General features: G+C 35.8%; 1 protein-coding gene across 1 annotated transcript in view; it reads left to right on the top strand.

Annotated features, from left to right (window-relative positions):
• Positions 1-4,904: 4,904 nt before the first annotated feature.
• The window catches only part of RFC1 (replication factor C (activator 1) 1, 145kDa), a 32,921-nt gene continuing 19,929 nt past the window's right edge, over positions 4,905-17,896 (top strand). Inside the window, exons 1-4 of the mRNA XM_009884998.1 lie at positions 4,905-4,940; positions 5,736-5,864; positions 6,945-7,020; positions 9,070-9,189. Coding sequence (XP_009883300.1) covers positions 4,905-4,940; positions 5,736-5,864; positions 6,945-7,020; positions 9,070-9,189 — 361 coding nt within the window. The remainder of the gene's footprint in view (positions 4,941-5,735; positions 5,865-6,944; positions 7,021-9,069; positions 9,190-17,896) is intronic.

Genomic DNA, 17,896 nt, shown 5'->3' with positions numbered 1-17,896 from the left:
AGGCCCGGCTTCTCATGCGAGCCAGGAAAATAAACCCCTGGCCGGGGAAATGCCCGCCGTTGTGCTTTTGCCCCGAGGGGGAAGCGTCGGAGCCCCTGGGGCCGCCCTCCCGAGAACGGGCGGTGAATAAGGCGCGGGCCCTGAGGTTTTCCGGGGGGGCGAGGAAGCGGGCCGGGCTAACCTCTCTCTAAACGCGGTCTGCCCAAGTTTTAATTCTTCCTTTAATTTCAGTAAGAACACACGCGAGGGTGTTTCTGCTGCCCAGATGGACAGTGTGCAACGTTTGCAGAAAAACAGTTTAAGTGAGGGGGGAAAAAGAACTTAAAAGTCTGGAAGTAGACACTTGATTATAAATAACTAAGGATGCAATCCTAAACAGGGTATAAAGAGTTTGTAAATATAAATACATAGATGTTCATATGTGTGCTTCCCAAAGTGTTGCTCACTGATGCAGCCGTTGTAAGATGGTGTCCCCTCTTCACCCCTGGCTTTAATAAATTTGCTTCTGCTCAGATGGGGTCTCTGTGCAGATGTTTTACTGACTTAACTACAAATGCCATTCAAAACCAGTTAGGTTCAACTTTGGTTTTGAACTCTCCATAGAGTTTAACCTTTTTTATGTATCTTATAGCTGATGCTCAGCAATGATGGGCAATACAATCTGAGTCTTTCACAGTATTGATAGCGGTCTGCCAGCACTAAGGTATTTTCTGATATATTTCTGATATAAACTGATATTTTCATAGTTTGTTGGGGGTGGCTGATGACTTTAAATTGATGTATGAGGACAAGTCTGCCTCCCCTGTTCCATGCCCACCATGTCTTTAGAAAACTGATCTTAGTGGAAGACTTGCTTCCTCCTTTCCTACCTTCCTGGGACAAAGGCTTTCTCCCTCTATGTAGTCTCCTACTGAATGTCACACATCTCGCAGTGTCTAGCAGTTTGCTAAATGGGAGGGAGACAACCATAATTGTGGTGATAGGATGAGTTGCCTCAGCCTGTTCCCTTTTCAGTGCTGAGGAGAAGAGGCTGTACAACCATCACTCCTGCAGCTGTGGGGATAGAGGCAAAAATACAGTGATGTTAGTAACCACGTAGCCCGGTCTGTGTGTGCACTGACAGCACAAGCATATTGGAATTTAATATCATACCCTTGCAAACAGACTTTTTTGTTACGTAGTCTCCGTTGGGTTGTTTCTGCAGTACCTTCTCAGCTGTGCTGAACTGGTGTGTGTAGTGTTACACAATGAACTGATTTGTCTTAGAAGGGATTTATTGTTTTACCGAGGTTAATGGCCTGACCCAGTTCTCGAGCAGAGTGCTGTACTGGTACAACTGAGAGAATGAATAACTGGGCGTAGGGGCTACTTGAGCTGCCTCTAGCTGTGAGAGACACTCATATGGCCAAAGCTGTAGCATCAGGTGGTACGTACTTAGAAGGGTGATACTGCTTGAAAAATACTGTATATTACCTGTGCTTCAGTTGCCACTATTAGTAAACATTAATTAAGTATAGTGATCCAAGCAGGTTTCACTGAAGTGATACTACAAGTTTCATTTTAGTTAGTGCAATTTTTCTGTGTGTCAGAGCTGATGTTTGCACAAAACTTGCACTGAAATAGGCCGACTGTAAATAAATGTGATTCTTTTGATGCAGGGGCCCTTATGCACACACTTCAGAATACCTGAAATAAGGTGCATTACTTTCTATGGCAGTCATTGAGCTAGGTTGGTGAAATTCAGTTTTCTATCTCATATTTTGAGGTGCAAACTGAATCATATGGTATTTTGGAAAATATTTTGCCTTATTGGACTCTAGTCTTCTAAAACCACTGTGCCTATTATGGTTAGGTTGAGATGGTTTTATCATCAAAGTGTTGGCGTAGTTGATCTTTGGTCTAGGGTGCTTTTGAAATGCAGGAAAAAAACCCAGTATGGAGTGTTTATGACTCTTATAACTGACTTTTTTGAGCTGGGTATTTACTAAAGTCTTACAAGTCACCCTGACAAACTCTTTGAGTAACCAGTCTTCGTACTACCTAACAAATAGCTTTCAGTTTCTATTCATGTTATTTCTTCTTTGTCAGCAGACACATACAAATCTTTCAAGAGAAAACTTGCAACCTGACATGTTTAATTGCTGTAGTCTACTGTTACTGGCATAAGATGGAGGAATTGAAGCAGAAGTCAAAACTGGCAAGAACTAGATGGTACAGCCATTACTGAGCTCATACTAAGATAGTTCAGCGGGAAGTAGTGCACCCAAACATTGCTTTTTAGGCTGTTCAGATGCTATGCATCATACCCCCCTAATTTAGCAAGACCAGTCAGAAATTCTTACTTAATTCCACCTCTTACTTAGGTGGAATGGCTCAAAGTTTCACATCTTGTTGCTGCTGCTGAAGCACCATGGGGAGCCACACTAGTACAGCCTCGCCTCTTTTAATTTTACCCTTCTGGGCAAGGGCACCACCTGGGACAGCCATGCTGATGAGCATATCTCCAGGATACCTAAGGCTGATGACTCCTGTAGTTTTTGGGGGAATGTCTCGGAAGGAAACTTGCCAGTTACATTGGTATGCACCTTACCTAGTTTGAGCACAGATAAAAGCTAAACATACCCAGTTTTCCACCTGGTGAACTGTTATATATGCCTGGCATTATATACCAATAAGATGGTCAGTCAGAGTATGTTAGATACATAAACCCAGAATGGAGGCAAGCGATCCATTCTGGGATCTCAGCTTATATAACACTTCTTAAATAGTCTTCAGACTTGCAGGATGGCAATCAGTCTGATAGATACTTAACTTGCTTCTTTTCTGCTATTAGTTATGCAGTGAATTAAGGCATCTTGTAATATCTTGTCTGACATCTCTTAATAAATGGCACAAAAATTCTGTCTCGTGATTCTTGGATAAAGCTTCACTGAAAGATAACTTTATTGTTGCACTGTGACATACTTTTCTCCCAAGCAATTCTGAATTCACCATCTGTTATAGTCCAGAAGTGGCTAACAAGGTTACCTTTTCTTCTGAAGAGCAGGATAGCTGAAGAATATTGGAGGATTTATAACCCTGAAGATGGAAGAAGATTGTACAAAGATGTCAGTTTTCCTTTGTAGCTTAGGGCTGTGTAGTTTAGTCACTCAGAAGTAGATGGTCACTATGGGAAATTAAAGTTTACTACCTGAGTACAAACTTATTCAGAAACTTCTAGGTGGCTTGTGTGCTTTAATATTCACAGTATTTTCTGTAAACTCCTTAACACAGGCATGTAACAATAAAAGTAAAGGAAAAAGCTGCCTTTTCTTGAGGACTGAAGTGCGGTTTGTGTCAAGAGAATAAAATGAATTGTGGTAACATAGGGAGGCAATTTTGGAATATGTAGCTGCTGTATCACCGCACTCTTTTCAAAGAAAATACAGTATTTGTATGGATGGTGCTTTCTTAATAAATGGGTAGAAGATGCTGCTTTCAATAAAAATAAAAAAAATCTTTATTCTAATTTGACCTGTTAAGCTAATGAAATACTACCTGCATTATGAAATATAGTAGCAGTTGACTGTCACCTATTTATCTCAGGTGTTTATGAAGTGATTTGCGGGAAAATAGCTTGTAAAGTTGACCCGGATTAGATACTATTTTTTGAAAGTTTGAAGTACCAGTTTAGGTTCTCTTTATAGTATGTTAAACATAGCAGGGGTTATAGCTATGACATTAATTTTTTGAAGAGCTAACTCGATAGCTCATGAGAACTAATGAGGCAGAAAATAATTTACATGTTATAATTTGGGCCTTAGCAGTTCAGGAACTGTGATATTAAACTAGTGAAAGAAGCTGGAGCAGACAGGTCAATTTAATATATTTTCTTTATTAAGCCTGCGTTTCATAAACCAGGATACGATTGTATTTCCTTGTAGAAATCCATTAAAAAAATCTGATGTTATTGCATACGGTGTTTGCAGAGCAGCTTACTTACTAGCTAACAGTTTTTAGTTTAAATACTAGATTGCTATTGATCTAAAATTAATTATTCTGCAAATATTTTAACTCTAAAAGTAACAACTATAAAAAATACACCTGAAACTTTAAAGTGACTTTATTTTGCAGCGTTGTACTAAGTATTTAAATTATTTTACTACATAAAAGATCTAATGAGACTTGTAATCAATTTTTCTGTTGCCTCTGTTACCTTAAGCCTAAAAAGAAGTCAGTAATAATGATTGAGTGATTGAGTCCATGAATCTATTTCAAGACTTTTAAAATAGATGCTTTCTTCAGACCTGTTAGCTATAGGTATTGGCAGTCAACATTTCAGAGCTTATATAGTACTGCATTTATATTGTAGGAGTACATGTAAAATAGCAGTGTGTTGAGAATTTATGCCTCGAGGCATAAATTCCATAGATGGAAATGTGTGAAGTCTCATTGAGGAAGAATGCTTCCCAGGCTACCATTCTCTGTTCGCTGAATCCATATTATTACATGCAGGTAAAACATGAAGAGTCTAAATTTTTACAGGAAACAACATTTCTGATTCTAGAAAATTGTTTTAGGCTAAATACACTAAATAAATCGCTATTTATCCCATATTTTGTCTATGCTTTCAAATTACGTATTCCATTGATTTTAAGCCTTATAGGCTCTGATAATGTAAATCCAAACCACCAGGGAACTGAGTGGTAAGAAAAGGAGCCTAAAACACCCTTTTTTGTCAATCAAACTTTTAGGGAGATTTCTTAAGAATTTACTACTTTACTTGTACTCCCTTATAACAATCAAAAACTACCCAGATGAACTCTATAATGGGGAATAGCTTTCAGCTGGATAGAATATAGTCCTGAGCCACACCCTTTACCTGCTATATCTTTAGGTCATATGAGGTGCTTACTTTCTCTAAAATGGCTGCTACTCCTGGAGGTAGTGATACCAACCAGGTATATGTTTCCTCAATTCCTTTTTAATAAAACTGAAATACTGTTGTTTTTTTTTTTTTCAACAGAAGTCAGATTTGGTTTTGTGTGTACAATAGCGCTTTTTTTAAAACTGAAGCTTCAGCTGCTGATTTTATGTATTTAGAAAGCTTTTTATAGTTGTATTGTGGTCAGATAATAAAATGAGGCTACAAAATAGACCTTTTGGAGCTCTTTGTATAAAGTTCTTTCTCTTTGTGTACATTTAAATCTGTTTCTTGATGGTTAATTTTTTTTTAGTGAGATGAGAGTTACTGTCCTAAATTTATGAGAAGGTGGAGAATGCAGTACATCCCACTACTTGACTGCTTTCTAGCTCTTGGTGCTTTTCTGTCTTTCTACATTGGACACGACTTCACAGTCGAGTTGATCATTTTCACTATAGAAATACTTTGGGCTAGGTTTGTGAAGATTTATTTGCAAAAAAGAAAAAAAATTCTAATTCTACATCTGTTTTAAGTCGCTGTATTTCATTGCTAGTGGGTGTTTGTTTTGAAGCGTGTATTGGTAAAGATGTCCAACTAAGGGAGAAATAAACTTTTTTTCATTATTTAAAGACAAGAGAAAGGTGGAGTGGTGTCTGAGCAGCAATGTTTAGCTAGCTGGGCTTTGTTTTTTCAATTGTAAACAGACTTTCTAGATCAACATATACTGTAAGAGAGGAGCTGTTGGGAAAGTAATTTAAGTGTGTTGCTGTTTTGTAGTGTGAAACTTCTGTCCGTATTTAAATATATATATATCTGTTTTCCATTTTACTAGGATATCCGGAAATTCTTTGGTGTTGTACCTCCTGGAAAGCGACAAGAATGTGAGACTGTGAAAAAGAGTGAAAAAATAAAAAATGGTGAAGGATCCTCAAGTGGGAAGAAAAGGGGAAAGGAGACTAAGGTTTGTTTTGCTTTTCTTATTTGTGAAGCACCTGGTTTCTCTGATGCAAGATTTCTTGTATCTCTAGTTGTATTTCTTCTCATATACTCAAAAAACAGACTATAAGTCAGTTGTTTTTATAGGCATGGGAGGAAACTACCACTTAATATTAACGTCTAGTAGCAAAATTTTGAAGGTGGTGAAGAAAACTGCTAGTTTTCAAAATATTTGTGTTGTAGGGCAGGGGAGAGGTAGAAGTTATAATAGTGGTGCTACTGTAGGCACGATCTGATGTACTTGATGTTATTTTTAGCCATGGCCCCCATTTCTCTAAGTAGGTCTGCTTATTTAATTTTTAATTTAATTAAGATTGAGCCTTATGCACAGTAGATGTAGACATATCATAAAGATGTCATGCTTTCAAGTAAGGTAAAAGTCTGTGGTATATGTGCACTCTGACCAGTTCTTTTAAACAGGTGTTTAAAAAACACCCATGGAGGAAACATTCACGCTGCCTTTCTTGGATGTGGTGACCTATGTAAACCTGTTGCAAAGACCAAATTTTGTAGAACGGCACGTTAAAAGTAGATTGGGTTCTAGTCTCTGGGGACTTTTCGTGTTAATCATCTGAACCGATACATTTTACTCTGAAGTGGTGTGGAATTCTGGTGGTTACAGCGAAGCCAATACCAGAGTTGAACCAAAAGTGAAAGCTGAATTCCATACAAGGAACTTACTGGCCTGTATGACCTCTGTTTCTGGTGGAACTGTGCAATTTCTTTTTTGGATTAAAATTTGGAAGTGCTTGAAAATCTTTTTGATTTACTTTGCATTGAACTTGAATATTTATTCTCAACATAATAATCTGTGGTTTGCTTGGAGCACATTTAGCTTTACTGCTGCAGTTTCTTCCTTATTCCCTCTGCCTTGCATCTTTCCCCCTCCCACCCATGAGTTATTATGAGACTGTTTGTAAATGTAATATTGGGAAATAAATAATTTCTGTTAGAATTTGTTTGAAACTCAGAAATTTGAATGTGTAACTGAGTAAAAGCTGGAAGGACTTGTGTACTGATTCAACTAATGGACTGTGACTCTTAGGTGAATAATTCACCCAGTGAAGATGATTCCAAACAAAAGCGGACAAGCAAGAAAAAAAGAATAATCTACGATTCAGGTAATGTTCACAGTTGTTCCTGAAGGCTCTTCTGTATCTTTTGCATCAGCATTCAAGGTCAATTAGGTAAATGGTACATCTGAAAGCAAGCTGTGGTTTGTTTGTTTTTTTAGTAAATGCAATTAAAAACATTTTTTACAGTAAGTATTGCTGGATAGCTAAATATATTTGATAGTACTGAGAGTGCAGTGTGTGCCATGCACGTAATGTGCAGTGCGAAGTAAATTCTAAAAAAACCTCTGTTAAAAAAAAAATCCAAACAAACAACAAACCCACAAAAAAAACCCACCAAAAAAAAGTTCAGATAGTAAATGCTATCAAGACTCCAAAACTTTTTTTTGTTATGAAGATGCATATAAATTGTGGGGAGTTTTATGTTTCCTGTTCTGTTAAGGATAAGTAACATCCTACGTTAGGTACAGGAGGCTGATTGTATGCTATAATTTCACGTTTCTGTGCATTGTGTGAATGAAATATAGGACAATGTTTTAAAAGGCTAACTTGTGTTTCCAAGTCTTTCTCTACTAAAAAATCTATTAAATGTTCATCCCACAGTTTTAAATTTACAGTATGGAACGTGCAGAATATGATTTAAAGCAGTACTATCATGTTATAAAAATATTCTTTGGAAAATTATAATACAGGAAACCCCTTTTATAGCACTTATATCTTAAACAGCCCCCTCCCCAACCCCCCAACCCTAAACAACAAAAAGCAACCCCCCAAACAAAAAAAAACCCAAACAACAAATCCCTGAACCCTTGCTGGTCAAGTTAAGTTGGTTTAATGTAAAAGCTTGAAAATTCTAGTTTAATCTTTCTGAGCTGTTACATCATTTAATCCCTCTTTGATTGGATTCTGAATCTTAAATAGTTGTTGTGAAACTGTAGAAAAGATTGCAGAAGTTTCTGCAATTTTTGACTCCTACTGAAGACTTCAGCTTGAATTTTTAGAAGCAGTTGTCTTAACAACAGAAGACTGTCTCTCTTACAGGAGAAAAATGATCGCACAAACATCTGTCAGAATAATGCTATTGTATATAGAACAAATGTTTAAATCTTTGGTTAATCTGTTCTATAAACAGTTCCTGTTTAGCAGTGAGGAATAGCAGTAGAAAAATTTCTGCATTAAAAGGTAGAGTACAAAAGTAGTAACTGCTGCTTTTAAAGTGCTGGAGATTTTGCAAGTTCTAGCCCATTGGTAGTAGGAGAGGAAAAGAGAAATAGCGCTGCATTTTTTGGAGGCGGAGACTCAAGTCAATTGACCATAGCTGCTTTTTTTGTTTGTGTTTTTTTTTTTTTTTAATAATGACAATATATATTAGGGTTTATCATTAAAAAAGGTAGGCTCTTGAAGGGTAGTCCTGTGTTACACTTGCTAGTTGTCTCTGCTTCTTCAGTTTTTCCATGCTTATTCATTAGGATGTGGGATACATAATCCACAGGGGCATAAGTTTGTCATCTTGACAACTTTTGGGGTATGGAGAATGGTTGGTGAGGTGAGTGGCAGTCTACCAGTGTTCTGAAAAATCGGAGTACAACCCCAGTGATCTATTTTAGCTGTTGTTAGCTTTTGGAATAGGTGTTGTGGAATACACCAGCATAATATAATATAACATAATGTAATACCATATAACTTTAATCAGGCTAATGAATCTATGTTAAATGTTTGTTGTGGTGTGGGGTTTTTTTGTTTGTTTTTTCTAGTAATCTGGTGTTGTACTCTTGACAGTTGCGTTCCATTTTGGAAAGGTTTTTATACAGGCATAGCAGTTCTTTGAATAAGTAACAAATATTTTGTTATGTAAACAAAACCCACTGTCTAGACTTGAGTTCTAAGTTTTCATTTAGTCATGTATATGCTGGAATAAATGATGGCTAGGCTATTAGCTGATGGAGAAATCAAAGCTGTGCTCTGACATTCCATATGGTATCTTTTTCTCACTCAGTTGAATATATGTGAACACGTTAACTGATGTTATGTGATCTGTTACTTAAAGCCTGTATGTATGTGGAGGAAATCTACATTTATGTTGTGGTCAAATCACAGATTCGGAAGAGGAGGTGCAACCAGTGAAAAAATCCAAGAAGCCATCTGAGAAAAAAGCAGCAACTTCAAAACTTGGTAAAGTTCTAAAGCGGGATCCCGTTGTTTATATTTCAGAAACAGGTAATGGAAGAAATATGTATCATTATATTTTCAGTTGTAGTGTGGTGGATTGTGTTACAAGCAGGAAGGATTGTTTGACTGGTATACTGTTAAATATGACCATAAAACCTAATGTTGAGGAAGGCAAATTATGTTCTCCTTAAACAAGCTAACCAAAAGCACTTCAGAAGTTTAGCCTCAAATGTTATAAACTCCGGAGCAGGGTAAAACTGAGATGATGTTGGGTAGTGGCTTAGGTTGATTTAAATAGGCGTATAATTTCATGAGCTAACACTTTCGTGGTTAAGAGTATTTCATAGATTTAGGGGAAGGAATTAAGTAAAGGAAGTATTTTTAATATAGTTAAACTGCTCTCTAGCACACTTTGTGAAGTGACTGTTGGTTACCATAAATAGGTTTGAAAACCTGGATTTTCATTTTACTTGATATATGACTTTCCATGTCTTTAATCTCTGCCTAATATGTTGGTGACTGCAGAAGTTCTTAGGTTTTGTGTTTTACTTCCTCATCAACACAAACTATTTGTTTGAAAAAACATTATTTGTCTGTTAGACTTTTAGGAAGAACTGGAAAAAACAATGGTAACAAATTTGCATTATACCTTGTATATACCTTGTTATACCATACTTCAGTCTTGGATTTCAGAATTATTATATTCTGGAGCTATTTTTGCTCTTGGGTAAAGGACAGAGTGTAATTAACCATTGTTGATCATTTTCGGGTCTCCTGTAGGCTTCTGAAAAAATTGTGACAGTGATTAATTGCTAAGTTCTCAGTACCTCCTTGTCATGTTAGGTTCATTCTTTCCTGATTTGCTTTTCAAACATGAAGGTCTCTTTCTGCCCTGGATCTATTGTAATTTCACGTTGATTTGTTATAATGCAGATATACTTATGTATTTTGATATCGGATACTGGTTACCGTACTCCAATAGCCTGTGCAACACAAGCTGTAGAGAGTTGCAACACTAGGTGGACACATTTTGGTTGTAAAGGTATTTCTTATAGTTCGTGATGCATCTTTTTCTGCCTAGTATCGCTTGGGCTTGAAGTGAGTAAGACTTAGGCTTTTTGTCAGTTGCTGCTGTGGTTAGATGTACTTGGAACATCTGGTCGAAGTGCAGCTGAGGCTGTAACTATCAGGTCTTCTGTATTTGTCTCCTAGAGTAGAGTTCTTTACTAGCCACAGGGCTTCCCTTGTACGGATTCTTTGAAACTGTGATAAAACAGATAAAACTGAGACTCAAATCCAAATCTATTTTGATAAACCATGTTTTTTAAGTGTTAGAATTCCAGGAGTTCTTCTGCGATCCCTCTTTGAGTTTTAGGATACTTATTTGGAAAAGTGTCCAGTCCCTGAGTATAGTGGGTTTTTTTGTAAGATCATTGCTGAACATAAATATTGCCTTCCTGTAATTATACTATTTAAAAAAAAAACAAACAAAAAACAAAAAACAAACCCAAGACAAAAAAGGATTGTTTGCTGCAGTATCCATTAGAAGTGTGGCTTGGCTGGCTTTTTTCTATGCTTTCTTCCTCCTCAGGCTCTTTTCAAGAATCACTGTTTTTAAGATGGATTGCTCTTATTTTACTTGTCCTACATATTTGACCTGGCATTTAGCTGTACTATGTCATGTATTCAAATAAGCTCAATTTTTCGAAGTATCCTGAACAATTTACCTTGTTTGTCTTTTTAATCAAAATGTTGTTTCCTTTGACAGTTTTGCCAACAACTCTTTCCTAATTAAAAAACATCTTTAACAGCATTGATCCCAGAGTAGATAAATGATCAGATTCCTGGGGAATAAACAGTACATATTTAGGTTCGTTGTGCAATTCAAGGTGGTGTAATCAAGTTTTTTTGCATAGGGATGCCATGGGAACACTGGTCAAGGTTATTGGTGAAATCCCCTAAAACCACAGCTCAAGGTTACTCTTATCTGAAGAGTTTTAAGTACACACAAGGTTGACTTAATAGTCTATGACTAAAACAATGCCTTTATAACCTTGAGACTTAACGCTTGAATTTTATTTATATTTAATCTGCATAAATGGTTTCTTCAGCTTAATGGAGCTGTCAAGCTGGTTGTGTTTTAATGGTATTGATACAGCTATTGGCTTGAGATAAACATGTTTTACAAGAACAGGAATATAGAAATCGTAGACAGAAAAGATCCTAATGGAATTTGTAGGCATTTGTCCGTTTCTTGTTTTTAGTGTTATGCATCTGATAAATCAAGAAGATGCTAGTTGGACTGGCTAAAAAGTCAGAATCTCATTCTCAAGGGCTCTGTCCGTGGCAATGTGTTTGAAAAGAGTCTTTTGGCATCAAATAGTCAGTAGAAGCTTGGTAACTAGTTGCCTCAACCTGTTTTTCAGTTTCATTTGAAACTTCCTTCCTGTTGTTTCTCAAATTTCTTTTCAGCTCTTCTATATAACTATGTGGGATACAGATTTCCTGAAAAATGTTGGGGGAATTAACTTTTTGGTTTGTATAAGAGTGGATTGCTGAGATTATTGTGTTGGTTTTGCTTCTTATTAGCTTGTGAAGTTGTGTTTTTTATTTTTTTTCAAAAAGGCAAAAAAATCAACCAAGAATAGTTGCTCTTCGGAATTCTACATTAAATACTTTGCTATTATTGAAACAAATTTATTTTAAATAAATATTTAGTTTACTGATGGAGAAAGATAAAGTGAAGTTATTGTAGCAGGTAACAAGGGTAAAAAAAAAAATGAGCCTTTTTTGTTGATAGAACAGTCTTAGTGTGTTGGGAAAAAATGCAAATGTTTGTTGTACTTGTTAAAATAACACTTAGTTTGACTGTTTAATGAAGTGTGGAACCTTGAGCTTTGTTTGTAGAAGATGACCTGTTATTATGATGTGTTGAACCTCATCTGGTTTCATCACAGGTAGTTACTTGTCAGGAATTGTGACTTCACTTTTAGTGAAAACTTATTCTTTCACATACATCATGTAGAGGTAATTATGCACATAAAGCAATCGGCTTGATTGCTTGAACATTGCAAAATACAACTTTAAAATAAAAAAAAACATGGTAGGCTGAATCACTTTTAAAGCTAGAAAAAACAAAGTGGTAGAAACTGAGGAGGATTGTAGGTTCCTGGAAAACTGTTCCTTGAGAGCTTAGAAGATAGGACAAGAAGAATAGCTTGTGAATGTGCTTGCCGAATATAGACTCTTATAATATAGAGATTATTGGGCGTGTGGGGAAACACAAAAAAAACCAAAACCACAGAAAAAAAAAAAATCAGTTAAGTGCTAGTTTCCACATCCAAACACTGGTTCAAATGGGCAGCAGATTGTTAGTGAATAAGTATGCCTTATAGTGAAGCATATTGCAGCAGAATAAAAAATTGTCACTGTTACTTCCTGGGCAATACTAGCGTTGCATATACTTAGGGTAATTGCTATACTTATGCAAAGATGCATGAAGGTGATAAATGGCACTCTGTGTACCAGCTTTCCTCTATTTTATGAAAGATCAGTAGAGACTAACTCTTTAAGTGGTGAGAGTAGTGTTCTATAAACATAGTAAATGTATGATAATATCTGGCTTCTTTGACCTGGAGTTGCCTCCCGGAATAGGGGAGTAAGTGGAAACCAGAGGTATGGATGAAGTAAAATTTATTCTAATTCTTAAAGAGAATTAGAATCTTTTTTTTTTTCTCTGCAAAATCTAGGGGATAACAGCAATATTGAGAAATAAGTGTGGTAACGTTGAATAAAAAAATTAACAGGATTCACTTATCAGAAGACAGAGTGATTACTTCGACAGTCTCGATTTCAAACATGGCAGGACATCAAATAAATTCATTAACAATTGCTGTTAGATCTTCAGTATTTAATAATAGGCATGTTGATGCCCTTATTTTTACAAGTACATGGTACTACTTTCTGGAGGTGTGTTAAAAGATGTTCTGGTCAAGCAGCTGGCTAGCTCTAGTACTGTGCTGTTCATTTGATTATGTTTGGACTGCAAAATGATTGTTTTAATTGTCAATTTATTTTGAGGAAACTTTCTGGAAAAACAACTTTCCTACGTATTTCATGCTTGTTCCTTCTTTAAAAAATGGCTTCTGTGTGAAAGCTATTGATTCTGTAGGCTATTTTCAGTATTTCAAAGCCCAAACTATTTTTTAATCTGTTTAGAAAAAGAAACGTTTCTTTTCAAATGGAAATGTTTTTGTGGTTTGTGTTTTCTTTTTTTAATCTGTTTTTTCTTTAATGGAACTGTCAGTGTTTGAGTTGTTAATGTGTATTGATTGTAATGGGAAATATAATGACATAAAATACCACTTCTTATGAAAAAAACCAACCAACCACTTGATGCATGTAGCAGACTGGACATGTGAGCCTCTTAAATAGAGGCATTGGCAGCTCTACATTATAATTTAAGATTTAATGAATAATTTTGCCATGTAATTTGTATGCCATAGTTAATGCTTTTTAATCCCTTTCTTCCCCTGGAAAGCAGTATGAGGTGAATTCTCCTTTTTCTGGTAGCTGAATACAGAATTTATCTTGGATAAATGTAGTAAATCCATTTTAATTTAAGTTCACATTGTTTGCTGTAGAGCCTTCTCCATTTAATTTTTTTTTTTCAATACTTGCACAAATGACCTTTGCTTAGAAATACCATAAACTTACTGTAATCGTTCAGTATATTGCATTTGAATGTAGGTGAGGTTCCCTAGTTCCCATTTACCTATATGAATTTTCTGTGACTGTAATCCTTATTTTTTAATTATTTATAAAGAACTCGGGTAATCTGCTGGATTAGTTAAAAAAGTAAAAGAGGACTTTTTCCTTTCTCCCTCTTTTTTTTTTTTTTTTTTTTTTTTTGCTAGACTAGTTCATTTTGTCTGAGACAGAACACTGTGTCCCAAGTGGCTCAGTAAGTTGAGCTGCCTGAGCTGCAGCTGGAAAAAAAGAACACATTTATACTTTGTTGGATTTTTTTTTTTATGTTACTTTTTTCCTGTTTCCTAATTATTTATTTGGTGTTACTGAATATTCCTGTCATGCAGTAAACTTCAGGCAACTAAAGCAGAACATGAAGTTTCATTGCATAGTGAGGATTCGAATCTGCTTTTGTGAAATGGTAAAACTAACCAGGTCAAGTGCATAAAACTCTAGAATAAACTGGAAGCAGTCAATGGTCTGATAACTTCTAATTGCATCCCAGGGTAATACACACAGCGGTTTCTATGGCAAGTGTGAGCATTTCATTTGGAAGGAGTTGCTGTAATTTATGGTTTTGCAGATGAAGATAATTTACTTCAGTTTAAATATATTCAGCCTTCTCATATCTTAATGCTCTCAAAACTGCTTTCTAAAGTTATTTTTTAAAGTTAAGTATATATATTTCAATAAGAATTTTATTTGGTATGTACTGGACAAAAGGGGTATCAAAAGGTATGTAGTTAGGCACTAAAGTGTATAATTACAATTAGACATGGCAGGTATTGCATTGCAGTCTTGGATCCTAGAACCTTTTTCCCTAAAAGTGAAAAATATGACAGAGGGAACTTCTTGAAGTTATCTTTGATAGCTGGAAAATCCAAATGTAAATTTGATTTCAGGGGAGTAAAGCTGGAATGGTTCTTGTAAGCTTTATATTTTTATAACAGCATGGAACCTTGACATGTCGATATAGGCAAAGCGCTAACAATTGTGGTTTAAAGTGCATGTTTGTAGTACATCTAAAATCAATTAGCTTGCTGAGAAATTACTTAAAAAAAACCCAAACCTAAAGGACTGTACAGACCAGTTTTTGGAATGTAGGTTGCAACTACTGTGTTTTTGAATGCAGAGGAAGATAGGAAAAATGATGTGCGATTTGCTAGTCACACAGCATCTGTTCTTTTTGGAGAGTTACAGGGATTGAGTTTGAATAGACTTGCTGGCTTTTTTGAGAAGTGGTGTTTATATTAAAAGGTAATCTTAAAGATTTACTTTAAGCGAAAGGTGAATACAAAACTCAGTCCTACCAAGTGCTGGCACTGTTGAGTACTGGCCAGTGCATATTTAAAATAATCAAAACCTGATAAAATGACTTCTTTTCATACATACATTATTTTCTTCACCCTCAACTTTAGCTTGGACAGCAATACTTATTGCTCTGGACTTCAGGTTCCTCAGGACAGGAACTGTTTTAACTACTTCTGCAGATGTGGTGCCATCGAAACTGAAGAATGACCAGAATATTGTCATTTTATACAAGTAATGTAGATTTAATGACTTCTGGACAGAGTATAGTCCTGTATTCCATATAGGAATCCTTATGTAGTAGTAATTGGTGTACAAACACCAATTTAACATACATTTATCATAATAACTATGAGTTACTTGTAACCTCTAGATGCCCTGCCTATATTTGGAGTTGGTTTTATAACAGGATAGTAAGAGGTTGTCCCTGCCTTAAATATTTTGCATTCTAAACAGAACAGGAACCAGGGAATTATGTTCTATACTGATAAGGAATTTAACAGTGCAGAAATAACAAAAGAAGATGAATAAAATATGTTGTTCTGAAGGCCATTTGAGGAGCTGCCCTGTGCTGCATGTTGCAATTGTCCCTTCCTGCAATAGACTGTTCCCTTTTTAGGTTGGCTGAACCTCAGCCTTTTAAAATTATCTGAATTTAAACAAATGTTTAAAATAGCCTAGATAATTTTGATAGAGCTCGGTTAGGGAACAACCACAGATGTTGCTCTGTAATTAGCAGGTGAAAGCCTATTGAGAAAGGGTGAGGGTAGGAAAGGGGAAGAGGAATAACAAACAGTTACAGGTGGGTTGCAGGTGTTAGTTTATTAACCTAATTGTGCTGCTGCTAGAACAGTATATAAAATGAAAATCAGATGTGCTTTAATATAATGAAATAGTTCTTAAAACCCCCAGGATTTAACAGTTGTTGTTTGTTGCTAGGGAAGTTTGGCCTTGTCCATTGCCTGGCATAATAGGTCCCTGCCTCATGTGTAGTGTTTGCATCCAAAAATAATTAAAGGCAATCTCCTGGATGTCATGCCTGTCTGTTCCATTAATCACATGATTAGCTTTCTTTTTGTCATGTCTACTTACTTTCCAAAAAACTTGAGTAGAATACATGGTCTTGACTGGTGTTTGTAATTCGGATCTAATCCTGGAAAAAAACCCCAAATGTGTATGCTCAGGATATTTTTTCATAGTATAGCATACAAAAAAAGGTACCGATGTAAACAGGAAATACTTTTCTCAGAGTAGTTTTGTTCTGCTGTACAAAGATTTAATAACATATAATCTCGTTGATGATAATATTGATTTCTGTTTCTTAGTTTGTGAAGTCCGTGCCCTCATGTAAGGCTGTCTCAGCTGTTCACCTAGCAATTGCTGTAAGAATGCAGTTAACGTACAATTTTTATAAGCTGAATTCTGGAATTTTCACTTTTATTGTCCCACAAATTACTGGGTTGCTTGTATGAATAAGAATGTCTGTCTCCTTTTACAGGTCATTTGTTGAGAAACATTGACCTGAATAGTCCCGCAGCAATAGTAGAACTCTTAATATTTTCAAAGTTGTAAATGAAGTCACATTCAAGCTTGTAAGGAAACTGAAAGTGAACAACTGATCAGTGCTGGCGTTCACTTCTGTAGCAGTAGGCATGCATGAGTGAATTTGTTTCAAGGAAGAAGTGTTAAAGTTTTACAGAAAAACTGGGTGTTTTTAAGTACTTGAAATAAGGGGAGTGCCCAGAGATCAGGGAAATTTGTGATGTGCTTATAAATTTCCTGAACCTGGGACAAAACCGTAGCTTATTTGTCCCCTAAAGCATCTTTTGGAACCCACTTAATAGAATCGGGGTGGTTTTGTTTCCTAATGACCACTTTCATGTTCTCATTCTGCCTTTTCTTTATTTACTTCTATAGACAACTGTTCGTATGTGCCGAGTCTCTTGTCCTTCAGCCACTGCTTGCAGTCAATAAATGCTTCTAATCCTGTCATTTCTAGGAAGGATATAATTTAAGCAAAGCTCTAATTATTGGTAATGCTTAGTACTGCTATCATAAATGACTCAAATCCACATCCTTTTTAATTAAAACCTAATTATATTTACTCTGCTTCTTTCTACTTGAAAGAAAGCAATATCCTGTTGTTCTTTATTTAAATGGTTATGAGTGAATAATGAAAAAAAAATCAATATTGCATGCAGATCTTCTGATAACAATAGTGATGAGTAAAGATTCTTTTCTAGCATGGAGCAGTCCTTAGCATAAGAAAAGCTGGGAGCAGGGGGACAGAACAGGATTTGTATCTTCTTTTCAAGACAAATAAATGCAATTACATTTACCTTAACTATAGATTTATAGTAATAGGTACATTTTACTCCTGCAAATGTGTTTTCTTGTTAAACTGAAAACTTTAAAAGATGCAAAAATAGTTCTGAAATTAGTTTGATATAAGCAGTCTCCTATTCAGACCTCAAACTATTGTAAATTAGGAGCCTAAAGCATCTACTGTCCAAATTTCCTAGATATGTAATAGTTTGTTAAATTGAGCTAAATGGCAGTAAGAGACTTACTACTGCCAAGGGAAAGTAAATTGTGTTGAGAATAGTAGAGCTTTTAGCTTCGTGGTAAAGCTTGCTGCTGAGGGACCTGAGCTTGAATTTTCTCTTCCATATATTGCTTGTGAATTGAGTTGGCTAAA

The sequence above is a fragment of the Charadrius vociferus genome, unplaced genomic scaffold (assembly GCF_000708025.1).
Source record: "Charadrius vociferus isolate BGI_N301 unplaced genomic scaffold, ASM70802v2 scaffold134, whole genome shotgun sequence".
In the NCBI taxonomy this organism is placed as follows: Eukaryota; Metazoa; Chordata; class Aves; order Charadriiformes; family Charadriidae; genus Charadrius; species Charadrius vociferus.
Note: the sequence above shows the minus strand (reverse complement) of the source record. Positions and strands in the feature narration are given on the sequence as shown.